Source organism: Argentina silus (genome assembly GCF_951799395.1).
Source record: "Argentina silus genome assembly, chromosome: 8".
NCBI classification, from domain to species: domain Eukaryota; kingdom Metazoa; phylum Chordata; class Actinopteri; order Argentiniformes; family Argentinidae; genus Argentina; species Argentina silus.
The window spans coordinates 7,202,483-7,217,348 of NC_139662.1; the positions used below are offsets into that span (position 1 = coordinate 7,202,483).

The 14,866-nt window shown below is 42.9% G+C and overlaps 1 protein-coding gene across 1 annotated transcript; it reads left to right on the top strand.

The window, feature by feature from the left end:
- Window positions 1-337: 337 nt before the first annotated feature.
- itih6 (inter-alpha-trypsin inhibitor heavy chain family member 6) lies at window positions 338-12,012 on the top strand (the record flags this gene model as incomplete). Its single annotated transcript, XM_083675986.1, has 17 exons — window positions 338-454; window positions 1,539-1,574; window positions 2,848-3,002; window positions 4,741-4,851; window positions 5,139-5,386; window positions 6,012-6,181; window positions 6,496-6,612; window positions 6,907-7,078; window positions 7,279-8,955; window positions 9,213-9,245; window positions 9,420-9,437; window positions 9,599-9,646; window positions 9,740-9,760; window positions 9,865-9,909; window positions 10,896-11,009; window positions 11,209-11,592; window positions 11,716-12,012. 17 exons carry the CDS (start codon window positions 338-340, stop codon window positions 11,973-11,975), a joined length of 3,726 nt encoding a protein of 1,241 aa, XP_083532112.1. The 3' UTR covers window positions 11,976-12,012.
- Window positions 12,013-14,866: the final 2,854 nt, after the last annotated feature.

Genomic DNA, 14,866 nt, shown 5'->3' on the forward strand with positions numbered 1-14,866 from the left:
GAAATGTCCAGTATGCACACACGAGGAGGGATACCCTGTTGAAGTCAGCGGGACTCTATCAACTCCTGCAACTTTTGAGCTCATTCCATTCTTTTTACTATCTTCTATCAGATGTTAGGTCTACTCTCAGAAGGACGTCCATTCTATTATTATTTCAGTGGTTTCCTAGTTTAAATAAAGCTGAGGGAGGGGAAAGACTGCCCCTTGCAAAAATAACTTCTGTAAAATGTGAGGTTTGTACCGCGTCCTCCGACTACGCACTGGGTCTCTCTCACTGACAACGGGAGACCACTGGCAACTAAACTTCTTTATCTTGGTGGCATAGAAGTATAGAATCATGGGGAAAGTGACTTTCCAAATCTGTTGCATTTTATTTCTCGTCACTTTATCTGCACAAGAGGGCTTTTCAGAAGAATATGACGCACTCCTGGGAGCAAAAAACATACTTTTACAGGTGAGATTGATGTTGATCTAATATTTCAAAGTTATTTTTCCATGAAGAGGGGGACAACAAATATAAATTAAAATTAAAAAAGTATCCTACGCAAGACAGACTCATAAGGGTTTTTTGTGATGTATTTTGTAATATCTGGTTACATTTTACACACCACTTCATTGACAGATCTCATTTTCGAATTAATTATTTCCGGTAATTACAATTTGTCCTTGGTTTCAATTAATGCACTCCAAAGGAGGAAAAAAACGATCCTGAAAGTGTTTTCTTTGTAGTCTACTGTAAATGATTAATCTTGTCACCCCGTAGCATGTTCACAGATAAATGAGATAATTTGCCTTGTCTAGGTGTTTTACACTTGTCTTCTCACTATCCATTAGATAAATCCAAGCAGCTAAGATTGTATGTCAGGTATGAATAACAGCATAGGAAACCAATAATAATGCAGATTTGATCAAAACAAAGTTTAAACTGCAGACATCACACAGTATACGCGTTTACCCCTTTAAGCTATTTGTTTATGTTAAATTCCCAGCAATTTCCAGGATATGTGGTAATGTATTGACACAGCAATGATTTGTGTGCAAAATTAACATTTTGAAACCAAACCGTGCACCCTCACTGCCCCTGCTGTGTACAGTGAAAGCATTTTTCTCCAGTTCCCTCCATTCATGAATAGCTTTGATTCAGCCTATTTTGACAACATTTCTGACCCAACCCCACAGAGATTCTGCAGATAACTTAAAAAGGGGGTGGATTTGTAAACAAAGTATATATGTGGTAGTAATTTACTTTGGGTAATGCCCTGTCAAGTTTTCTTTAGGGTCTGACTTTGATGTGGCTGACTCATAAATCACCTTCTACAATCGCTGTAGTGATACAAAATTGGTTGTAAAGTTGTGATGTCTTTATGGCAACAACTGAGTGAGCTTAGATCTCTTCACCTCTATGGAGCATACAAGCCTCGCTCAGTAGGCCTCAGCTTATTCTGTTCAGATGTTTCCAAACTAAAAGCTACAGTAATACTGGCAAGGACCTCTATTTTATTAACATTGACTGTTTCATGATCTTGTTTTTTCCCCAGAGAGCGAAACGACAGAGCAAGCCAGCCAAATCAGTGGTAAGTTGGTGTGGGGGGTGGCAGCTTGTTGGTTTGGCACTCAATGGAATGTATGTCTGATTAAATACAGTATATTATATGGCTTGTCCTATTATATATTCATAACCATATTAAAACTCAGGACTTTTCAAATGTCTTATGGAATATTATATTTGTACAAGTGTTGCAAACTGTAGAGGATTATGCAACAGTTGGCAGATTGACTGTGATAGCATTGGATGGGAAAGCACTCAGTGTTCCGCCTTTAAATCATACCAATATGTGTATTGGATAGTTCTCTGTGAGACATTAATCACCAGATTGTGTATGCGGTCTGTGCTTGTTATGTGGGTTGCTGCCTGGGGTTCCTCATGCCACTTGTATGCCAATAAGGGGGCAGCTGAAGGCACAAAGTCTTCATTGTTTCACAACTGTTAAAACATACATTTCTCATTAAATTCTTTGAACCTCATATATAAAAACAAAATAGTTTGAAGTTGGTCCTTGGGAATTTCATGATGAGGTCATTGCAGAGATCTGGACAGCCGTATGACTGATGAAACCTCCTAATATCAGGTTGTGAAAGAATGATGTTGTCTATTACGGAATGAAGATCAAAACCACTGATGGAATCTACATATATTTGTGATCCCCAGCCCTCTGGTGTGCCACAAAGTGAACTCCAACTGTCTTTGATACCAGTAAAAAAACAGGGCTGTCTCTCTTCCTACCATAGGCCAGTCTCTTGTCTCCTACAGCAGCCTTCAGGGCTGTTCCTCCCCCAGGCCCTACATAGCCATCTCTGCCTCAGGCCTGTACCCTGTCTCCTAGTCAGGCTGTCCCCTGTCTCCTAGTCCCTTAGTCTCCTAGCCTGTAGGACTGTCTCACCCTGCCTCAGACCTGTCTCCTGTCTGCTGTCTCCTAGTCACCTAGCCCGTAGGACTATCTCTCCCTGCCTCAGACCTGTCTCCTGTGCTGTTTCCTAGTCTGCTAGCCTCCAGGGCTGTCTCCTGGCCCTGCAGTAATGTGGCCTTGGCTGACCATATTGGTCTCTGCAGGGGCCAGAATTATCCAAGTAAACAAGGAGGTGGGATTGATATCTTGCAGAGAGCAGCTTTGTATCATTTCCTTGAACTTGTCAAGCTAATGGAAAAAGGTATGAGATGTTGTTATAAATAGGGCCGGGAGCTTTTTCAGATCCTTTGATGTGATTGGAAAAAACACCAAAGGATTTCATTCAATTAAATGCAGGCTGTGTCCCTGGCTAAATGTTTTGTGTGTGCTGTGTTCCCAGCTGAAGGTGACAGACTACCATGTGAGGTGTTCTGTAGTGTCCCGCTATGCCCTCACAACCATCCAAAGCTCTGTTTGGAACCAGCTCTCTGTCACCAAGGAAGCTGCCTTCGAGGTGGACCTGCCCTCCTCTGCCTTCATCTCCAACTTCACTATGTGAGTCGCTCTGCCTGTCCTTGTTTCTGTCTTTCTTTCTCTCTACCTGTCTCTCTCTCTTTTTATCTTCCACTCTCTCTCCCTCTCTCCCTCTCTCCCTCTCTTTCTCTCTCGTTGCATAACTCTCTCTATCTCACTCTCTCTCTTTCTCTCTCTCTCTCTCTCTCTCTCTCTCTCGGATTAGATGTTCACCTTCAGGATCAAACGGAACATTTTATTTTTAGCAATGAAATGGATCATTCACATTCTGGATATAGTATATCTCTCTGCATATCCAGTGAGCAAAAGAAAAAAGCACAGTACATTTTTCAAATGCAGGGTCAGGGAGGGTAGTAAATAAACAAAAAAAGTGGACAGAAATAAAACTTCAGAGGAATTATGTCAGGAACTGAAATTCCGGTGTGGAGAGGAGACACATAATTTGATTACTAAAAGGTCTGGAAACCACTCTCCTTTAGAAAAAGTTAAATATATAGAGAAAAAAAAGAGTCAATATTACAGGTCCAACCAGGAGCCTGGTGCTGGATTTGGGAGCGGAAGCAGGTCAGTAGGGGGAGGACCTTTGGGCGGATGAATACCAGGCTTTGTAAATATAAGTCAGAAAGTTAATAGAGAAAATGACAGGAGCTCGCCCTGTTTTCTCTCCTCTCTCTCTCCTGCGTTAGCTTTTTAAGGCACCTTGCCAAGATACACACACTATGCACACATGCACACACACACAAACTCTCAGATACACACGCATGTATACCGATTTACATGTAGCAGGGTGAAAATGTATAAACTCTGGAAAATATACAGTTTTACAGCCTTACTCTGACATGTGCAAATACATTCTTTCTCACATCTCTCTTCTCTCTCTCTCTCTCACCCACACACACACACACACACACACACACACACACACATGCGCGCGCACTCTCACGTGAACCCACACCACACACACTAGCATGTACACACACACTCACACTTCCACTCACACACACAAGGCTTAGAGCAGAGCAATCTGCACATCACCTACTACCCAGAGGAAAATAGCTGTGGCAAATGTGTTTCTTTAGTTCAGTGGCTTTTCTGCGTCTCAGACTGAGAGCTCTGTGTTCTGTGAGTAGGTCACTCATGTACTGCCGTTCCCACTCCCTCTCACATACATATATGTGTGTACAGGAACCTCTATTTTCCATCCAGCTAACCCTCACCATTCTGCTCTGTCTCTCACACAAGACCTGCTTCAAGGCTGAGGGTTTATTTAGTTTGGTCCTTGTTGTTTATTTTATTTAAATATATTTGTTCAAAGGACTTGACCTTATCTTAGCACCTTGTCACATGATAGAAAAGGCAGTGCACATTTACTCTAGGAACTATATGAGTTGGATTAGGCCTGTGAGCTCTGGTTGGTTTTGGATAGGAAATGGTTGGGTGTAGTAGGGGTCCAAGTCTGAAAGGCTTCAGGGTTCCTCTGTAATTATGTTTTCAGAGGGAAATTAGTCTCCCCGCTCTCACCCTTTACCTGACCCCACCCTCCTTTCAAATGTTTTTTGTAGACCAACATGTTGCATGTTTGTCCTGAATCCATGAACGCTTTTAAGTATACCGTTTAGCTTGGTGGCAATCACTGGTGGTCACAGTGAATGCAAAAAAAAGTAAAGCTCCATGAGACCAGCCATGTTTCTCACTAACATAGTCTGACAATTATGAGTCTCTCAGAGAGCCATTTCTTCTTATTTCCTCTTTCCCTCAGCACCTCCAATGGTAAGGTGTACGTCGCCCAGGTGAAGGAACGGAGCGCTGCCAGGAAAATTTACGACGCAGCCAAGAAGCAAGGAAAAACAGCCGGACTTGTTGCCACCAAGTCAGTCTGAAAAAGTATTTGGTCCCACATTTATCATTTTAGTCTTCACTTCAGATAATTTGTGTTTGCCTAATTCATGTGCTATTTCATGTTGCCAACATTGTACAATACAAGAGAGTCGCAGACAGTAGAATCGCATAGAATCAAATAGAATCAAATAGGACAAAATACAATACAATACAATACAATACAATACAATACAATACAATACAATACAACTAGTTAGCTACTATGAAACCACATGCAGTCCTCTATATGTTGTTCTGCCTTTGTGTTTGGTCTCTCAGGGAGAGGGAGATCGAGAAGTTCCGTGTGGCTGTGACTGTTCCCCCTGGGACGCGGGTATCCTTCTCCCTGTCCTACGAGGAGCTGCTGTCTCGCCGGCTAGGTCGCTACGAGCTAATGCTGGGGCTGCGTCCTACACAGCCCGTCCACAACCTCACACTGGACGTCAGCATAGCAGAGAGGACAGGCATCAGCTTCCTCAAGGTCCTCCCACTCAAGACCAGTCGACTGCTGTCCAATACTGTCCAAGGTGAGACAGTTACCAAGGGAGGGGTGCTGAGAGGTTTGGAATATGAATTGTATGTATTGAATTGTGCCCTTTTATGCGGTTCATGCATCGTTGAAAAAGTTTTCAAGGTGTCAAATTATATCTGTTGTTATTCATAGTTAAGGTAGTATTTCTTGCCTGACAGGGTTAGAATCAACTTGAATCAATTCAATCAAATTCAACTCATGCAATGCACATACAGTAGTACCTATACAGCTCATATGCTGCTACACTGTTCATACTGTAACTTATTACTGTTACTCATATACTGCTTATACTGCACTGCTAATATTATACTGCACTACTTACTGCTCATATATTGCACTACCTGTAAATACTGTTCATTGCACTTTCTGCTATTTTGCACTTCTGGTTAGACGCTAACTGCATTTCGTTGTCTCTGTACTTGTACTCTGCACAATGACAATAAAGTTGAATCTAATCTAATCTAATCTAATCTAGTGAATTGAAATTCAATTTAGGAATTTTCTTGGCACATTTTCCATTTCGCAATGACAACAGTAGCCTCAGCAGTTGTAAGGGTTGGGATACGCTATAAAATAGTGGACTGACTACGTCGTCTTCCTCTCCTTCCTCTGTACTGTAGGTGAGGCTGAGGCTCCAGCCTCCACCCAGGTCCAGCAGAACACTGACTGTGCCCGTGTGAGGTACAGCCCCAGTCTGCAGCAGCAGAGCAGCATCTCCTCCAAAGGCCTCAACGCAGACTTTATCATCCAGTACGATGTGGAGCTCAGAGACCTTATGGGAGATGTCCAGGTCAGCCCCGAACACACATGCACACGCAAACACGCACACACAAGCATGCACATACATACAGGCACACACAAGCATGCACATACACACACACACACACACACACGCACACACACACACACACACACACGCACACATGCACACAGGCACACACACACACCCACACGCACACACCTGTGCAGGTTTAGAAAAGTCATATAATGGCGTAAGACTAGGCTTACTATGTATGCTAGTCTTCTAAAAAAGCAGCAAATAAAGTAAACATGAAGTCAATACATTCTCATCTAGATGTTGATTTCTCCTGTTTTCTCTTCCAGGTGTATGATGGCTACTTTGTGCATTACTTTGCACCTCGGGGACTTCCTGTGGTCCCAAAGGACGTCATCTTTGTCATCGATATCAGTGGTTCTATGATTGGCACCAAGATCAAACAGGTACAGTGGAATTACGATCCCTCCCCACAAATTTTTCAGTGATTCCATCCAGCTCTAGCCCATGTAGTTACAGAAGGTAGAATGCAATAATCACCATCTACTACAATTTACAGTATTTTTACTTACTCTAACAGAGTTTTTTCTGTCCTCTTAAACAATTTTCTTACTTTTCTATTGTATTTGATCTGTTTTTTCATTTTCTTTCATTGTGTCTATTGTACTGTGAAGTCTATTGGTTTTTTTGCACTTTCATGCACTTTGAATGGAGTTTGATTTGATATTTGTGTGGACTAGACCAAGCTGGCCATGACCACCATCCTTGGCGACCTGCGTGAGGGGGACTACTTCAACATCATCACCTTCTCAGACAAGGTGCACACCTGGAAGAAGGGCCGCACCGTGCGGGCTACACGGCAGAACGTACGTGACGCCAAAGACTTCATTAAGAGGATCATCGCTGAGGGATGTGAGTGGAATTCATTCTGATAGTGTCAGCAGCTTGACAGCATGACAAAAACACTTCCTTAATATTGTCCAGATTGCATGAAACTCTTTATTGAATCTTTCATTCTCTCTCCTCCTCCATCCTTCTCCCTGTCCTCCACTCTTTTTTTAATCTAATATCTCTTTCTCCTGCTGCTCCATCCTTATCTCCTCCTCCCTCAGGGACCAACATCAACGCAGCCCTGCTCTCAGCTGCCCAGCTGGTCAAACCCGCCGCCTCTGGCCACTCCTCTTCCTCTTCTTCTTCCTCTTCCTCTGGTGGCCGTCGCGTCCCTCTGATCATCTTTCTGACGGATGGCGAGGCCACCATCGGCGTAACGTCGGGCGAATCCATCCTTACCAATGCTAAGAGCGCCCTGGAGTCTGCCTCTCTGTTCAGTCTGGCGTTCGGAGATGATGCGGACTTCCCCCTGCTGCGGCGTCTGGCCCTGGAAAACCGCGGTGTGGCCAGGATGGTGTACGAGGACGCAGACGCCGCATTGCAGCTGAAGGGCTTCTATGATGAGGTGGCCAGCCCTCTGCTGTCAGACATCCAGCTGTCCTACCTGGACGACCAGGCCTACGATGTTACGCGTTCCCTGTTCCCTAACTACTTCCAGGGCTCGGAGCTGGTGGTGACGGGGAGGGTTAAACCTGGGATAAAAGACCTAAAGGTGTTTCTGACCGCCAGTGACTCAAAGCAGAGAGTGAAGGTGGAGAATGATGTGTTGATCTCTAAAGCGGAGGTGAATGGAACAGCGGCCTCTCTAGGCTGCCCTGGGGGAGCGGATGGTATCTCCAGCTTTGTGCGTCGTCTCTGGGCTTATTACACTATCAAAGAGCTGCTGCTGGCCAAGCTGAACAGCACTGACCCTACCACCCAGAGGCTTCTGAGTGACAAGGCCACCAACCTCTCTCTCAAGTACAACTTTGTCACCTCTGTTACTTCCTTGGTGGTGGTCAAGCCTGATGTGGATGAACTGGCCCAAAGCCCTCCTACCTCTGCTTCCTTTACCACGACTAGACCCACCACCACCACCACCACCACCACTACCGCAGCTAGTACTACCACCACCACAGTAACCCACACTCCTGCCTCCTCCGTCGCTGTGAAGAAGTCCAGCTCCATCTCTAATACCAGACCTAAAAAACCTAACAAACCAGACCCTCAGGTCACCAAGCCCCTCCATCCTCAACCACCAACCAGTCGCCCCCTAAACACCCCCCCGCCAAGGAAAGCCTCCATCCCACCCATCCCAGGGAGAACTGTGGCTCCACCCTCCACTAAGAAAACCACTAGCACACCCAGCCCCGGCACCATCAAGACCTCTCCCGCACCCCTCTCTGGCAAAACCTCCACCCCGTTCCCCAGCTCCCCAGACACTGCCCCTGCACCTCCAGCAGGGAAACCCTCCACCCCTCTACCCAATGCTCTTAAAACTGCTCCTCCACCTGCCCCTGGAAAAACCACCCCTCCACCCAACACAGTGAAGACAGCCCCTCCAATGTTGAAGACCTCCACCTCACCTCCAAGCTCAGTCAGAACAGACCCTGCACCCCAGCCAGGGAAACCCACTACACCACAGCCCAGCTCTGTCAGAACAGTTCTCCCTCCTGCTAGAGTGTCCCCCCCCTCCTCCTCAGAGACAGAGAATAGCACCATGTCTGCCACCCATGCTCATCAGCCTCATGTCACCACCCTCCTGTATGGGCTGCTGTCTGCCTCCTCTCTCACGCCAGCACCACAGGGCACCGACTCAGACACAGAGCTGGACATTCCCACCCTGTACGCTGCCACCTTTGCTCCCATGCCTGGAGTTACAGATGGGCCTAAACTGTGGGAGGCTGCAGGGCTGCTGGGTAAGTCCTCCTCTTGGCCTAGTTAACTTTCAACTCCAGCTGCCATATGTATACACTGAGACAGTTGTCTTTACACAGTCTAGTGACACAAAGCCTATTTGAAGTGTTATTGTTGCTACATATATTAAACTTACGATGAACTTGGGTCATTTTTATTACAGTATATGGTATTTAGAGTAAAACCCAATGCAACAATGTTTTGATCACATTGACCTTCCTGTGCCATAATTCCAACATGTTCCTGTTCTCTCCACTAGATGTCTCAACTTCCATTCAGATTCAGAGAAAAGGTGACTCCATCATGCCAGCATATTTCATCATTTTGTTTCACTGGTTGTCACATGTTGTCCATCTGTTTATTGCAGTCAGACAAAATGTCATGTTTTATTGACATTCACGTACATAGAAGTGTCCAATTTTATTGTTCAGTTTATTAATCTTATTTCCCCCTTTCTCTGGCTTAGATATTGACCTTGTTAATGGTATGTTCCTCTCTCTTGTTCTCTCTTCTGTGCCATCAACATTAGACTCACTATAACAAACACAAGCTGTTGGATTGTAATGAAAGCCCTCGGACCGCCGCAGGGAGGAGGCAGATACTGACTGAGCTTGATTTTAAATCATGTCTGATTTGATCTTTCAGATTATGATTCAACCTATGACTACGACTACGATCTCAACTATAACTCTTGTAAGTTTGAGTCAGTGCCACAGTATGAATATCCTTTAGGATTAAGTCTTCTGACAGGAAACATATTTTCAATTATATTTGTTTTAATTGTAGGGGATGATCCACCATCATTTGGTAAGTATTCCATGATTAACATTTTCTCTTTAGTTTTGGATATGACCTATAGAATAGAGATTGGCCTTGTTTATAAAACTAATTTGTACCTCTTTTCCTTTCAGAGCCCCCCACTAGACTGAGCTCCGTGAGGGTCTTTTCCTCCTCTGGTATAGACTGAAACCTATACAGTGCTGCTTGAAAGTTTGTGAACCCTATAGGGATGGTCATTATTTTTGTATAAAATATTAAAATTAACTTATAAAATCTTTATCTAAACCCCAATTTGTAATCAGGACATTCCAAATAAAGGACACAAACAAAAAAAGATAATATATTTTCATTGTTTATTTAACAAAAGTGGGTTTTTTGGTGGTAGGCAGTGTTGGGATTTCACCAAACATAGCGGTTTTGATTGTCATCAAAAAGGTCAATTTTGGATTCATCTGTCCAGAGAACTTCCAGAAACCTTCAGGCTTGTCCAGGTGGTCTCTGGCAAGTTAGTTAAGACGGGTAGTTTGGTTCTTTTTTGACAGCAGAGGCTTCTTCTTAGCGACCCTCCCATGAATGCCATTTCGATTCAGTGTTCTTCTTATTGTTGAAGCACGCACAGTTACCTGAGATCCAGCAAGGGAGGTCTGCAAATCTCTAGATGTTATGTTTGGGTTGGCTTTTACCTGATTTATTATTTTTCTTGGGGATATTTTGGAAGGGGTAAAACAAAACTGACCAGGTTCTTATCTCTGTTTATCAGAGTCCTGCCCAAACTCTTTCCTAAAGATCTCTCCTTTGATTGGTTCATTTGGTACCCAATGATTTACCCACCTGATTCTACTTACCTACTCGATTTAACCAATGCAACTTGGGGTTCACTTATTTTTGCACCTGCACTAATTTCTTTATAATTTTGTTTTTCTACTACATGCATGATTTCCTCTAAACCAACATATGTGATTGGTAAATATAAACCTGTTATGTCAGATAAAAAATACTGGTTCTGATTAAATAGAGATTTCATTGTAAAAAAAATAAAAGAAATCTATAATTGCACAAGGGGTTCAGATACTTTCAAGCAGCACTGTACATACTTCTCTATGATCACACAAACATTTCTAGCATTTTTAACTTATTGTTGTTCTTGTTGTTTTTTTTCAAGTTGATGGCGACCCTCATTTTGTGGTCCAGCTCCCCAAGCTGCAGCAGAATCTGTGTTTCACAGTTGATGGGAGAGCCAATGACGTGCTGAGATTGCTGGAGGACCCAGAGAGAGGTAAATACAACCAAAAACCCAGACTGTGTCCTTTCTCTTTCTATTTAGACCTACATATAATTGACTCATTTTAGCAATGCTTATTTACATAAATCGAGGGTTACTACAGTATAAATGTTTATATGAAGGAACACGGTAATACTTATATTTGGGTTTACTCAATCTCTGTTAAATCATCCCCTGGCTCCTCTCCTCCTAGGCATCACGGTGGATGGACATCTAATGTGGGCTCCCTTCAAGCAGGGAGTAGAGGACCGCTCCCGCACCTACTTTGATCAGATCACCATCTCTACTGCCATGGGCGGGCCTGGTGGCATCGTGATCACGCTCTCTTTGGATGCTGTGGTGGTGGAGGGGGAGGGGCGGGACTACCTTCCCACCAATCAGCAGGGATCAGTAACAAGACAAGGCATAAAGGTTGCTATGGACAACCACAGAAGCTGTTGGATCGAGATGGCCAAGGATGTGCGTTTCCTGGTTCTCTTCCACCACTACAAACACCCCAGCTACCTGCAAATGGCACACCTGGGCTTCTATGTCACTGACGGACAGGGGCTTTCTCCTTCAACACAAGGCTTACTGGGTAAATAACTTTTTACTCTTCAATGATGTTACACACTTGTTTCAGACCTAACTTATTGTTTCAGACCCCACTTATTTTTAAAATACTTTACCCATTTACTGGTCCCATTGTCTCTCCAAACAGGTAAGTTCCAGCATGCTGACATAAGTGTGGTCACAGTGAAAGACCATCAGGATGCAGGCGTCCAGCCCAGTAAGGAAGGGGTTCTGGCCCGGGGGGTGCTGAGGTGGGGGGCCCTGCATGTCCCCATCACTCTACAGGACAAGACCCTGAAGGACACAGTGAAGAAGCGCCACCTGGGCAGGTGCTGGGTAGTGCCCAAGGCGGAGGTAGAGAGACTGCTGGGTCATCCATACCAGAACTACGTGGTGGATTGCCTGTAAATACCCCACCTTCTCTACCACCTTCTATAAGCTGGGCAGCTCACAGGCCATGGGGATCATGGGATCTCTCCAAGGACAAACAAGCACTGGGGTTCTAGAGTGCTGACTGACTATAGTCTTCAATACCAAAGTCCCATAGTGGGTCACTCTCTGTCCTCTGAGAGCATCAATAACAGTATGCATGAATACATGAGAGAGAGACAAAGTGAGCAAGAGAGAGAGAGAAAGATAGAGAGTAAACTAAATAATTAGGAAATATTTAATACAGGTGTAAGATGTGAATAGATACTGTAGTAAGAGAAGTATGATGTAATCATTCACCAGTGACTTCCTGAATCAGCAACAGTGACAAACTGCTCCTTTCCTGTTGACATGGCAACAGGTGCTCCACTGTATGTCAATAATTTTCTTAATACTTCAGCAGAGTTCCAGCCAATTTCCTGCTCTCTTTCACACAAATAATTAAGTACTTTTATATATAAATGTAATGTTTGAACAAATGTGATGATAGTAGATCATTGTAACATTGTTTGAATGGTGTGTAAGAACAAGTCAGAGTTGTATTTTTGTGTGTCAGTATCATTGTGAAGTGTGTACAGTGCTGTATGTATTCCCTAAAAATTACTTATAAAATTGTCTTTGGAACTAATTTAGGTTTTCAGTTGGGTCGTTTTACCACAGCCCTTTAGGTGATCTGTTTGACACATTTCCTTCAGTTGAGATACAATGATGCTCATACTTTACATTTGACTTTTCAGGTTTGCCATGTGCTTTTTATTTTTCTATCATTTCGTTCATAGTTTAATTCATTTTATTTGTTACACAAGACAATAGGCATTGTTCACATACTAGTGATCAAACAAGGACTGTAAGTTGTCTACTCAGTCTGAACTATTTACTTTTGTCAATTTCAAGGGATATTGTCAATAGTAGTTTTCAAAGGCCAAACTCAATGAAAGTTAATACAGCACAACCACACTTTAGGCTTTTGTTGAAATAAATAAAAAAAGAGAAGACAGCATCAGGTGGTGAGGAAGGGGGAAACTCTAAATATGACTAAGCTTTCAGAGAAAACTCAACATAATTCCAGTTTTTACCAAACATGATTCCAGGATGAAAATATCACAACATTTTAAAACTGTGCACAGTCAGAACAGTAGCAATTATTCAAAAGGTTGACTAAATTAAAAGATTGAATTCAACTCTTAGACTGAGGTTGTAACTATTATCCTTCCATCGCAACCTGTTAAGACTGTTAAATATGATGATCAAAATCAAAACAAAAACAATGATGGTGGTATCAATTCGAGATCAGTTTAGTCATATCGGTTATATCATAATAGAACAAACTAATAGCATAGAATATTCAGCATGTTGACTTAAACCTTCCACCATAACATCAGTGAATTCAAATAAATAGAGCATTATAATAAGACACATAAACACCCCAAACGTGTGGTAACTGAGATTAGAGTCATGGACAAGTGGTAGTGGGGTAAGGGTAATGGAATTCACACATCCAACATGTTTAGTGTTTGAGTGGAAAGGTTGTAGCATTTTATCAAATCTAACCATCATTGATATGTAACTAACCAAGCTGCAGAACCATCTCTACACCTGCTGTGTGGAAACGTAGAGATACAACTAGAACAGAAAGGTGAAGATTAAGACAGAACAACAAGAGTTACTAGACTCTCTGAGTGTTAGTGAAAAGACCATTTTCACAGTTAGTAGTCACAAAAGACTGAAGATGTACTGCAACATGTCAACCAACTGACAGCTACCTATGTATATCCCTCTTAGCACAGGGTGATCTGCAGCTTACCCTTTGTTATAAATAGTCAAATTTTGAGGGAACCCAAAACTATTGGATGAGACCACAAATTAAGGCAAAAAAAACCTTCTCATTCTTGCGGGGAGGCACTTTTATATTGTGGCCTCAGGACTTCCTTTATGCTACAAAGTTTTTAAAATGTTAGGAGTGTTAGCTATTTCCTCCACCTACTGTAGTGTTACACATGAGGTGTTCAAATGGTTTCATTCCCCAGGGAATTTACTCTCTCTGAATGACATACACAAGGGTTTCAAAGACCTACACATGACCTGGTGCTTTCACTGCAAGCCGAGAGTTCAGTCTTCCTTCTTCACTTAAAAGTGACACTTTCTAAGTCAACAACACTCCTTACATACATTCTTATCACCTTGGCAACTTCATCACATCGCAAAAACAAATGAAGTGATCTCACTACGGATGAAATATCTCTCATTCCATGACAACCTCTATGATACTTGTTGATTTATAACCTTAGCAACATACCCAGCCTCCAGACAACCCCACACTGTGTGTGTGTCTCTCTCTCTCTCTCTCTCTTTCTCTCTGACATTCCCTTTTTAAACATTTAACCATATGAAGCCCACACAGAGTATCAGACCAGGTTTCCATTTCAATTCAGTAAACTTCATAACTTCAGCAAGTGAAAGGTGCACCAAAAATATTTAGAAATACAACTCTTAATAATTTAAAATGTAACAAAGTAAGCTTTCAAAATTCAACTTTGACATCACACAACAGAGAAACAAAGAAACGGTTAAGGGAGGACAGTTAGCCACCGGTTAGCTTGCCTGCTAGCACAGGGAACACAACAGCATTGCAAAGTGAGCACTATCAGTTGACAGAACAGCCCATTGATATATAATTTTTGATTTCAAACATTTTGCCTGAACGAGAGAGATTTGCCAAAAAGGAGGAGAGTCTATTGAAATAACACAGAGAAAAAGACCAAGTAAGAAGAAGGTGAAAGCAGGGTTGACTGGAATGATGCGTGGAATGGAATGGCCCAGCCTTCATATCGCAGTGTCATCATGTTTCTATGTACAATACTACTGTGTGT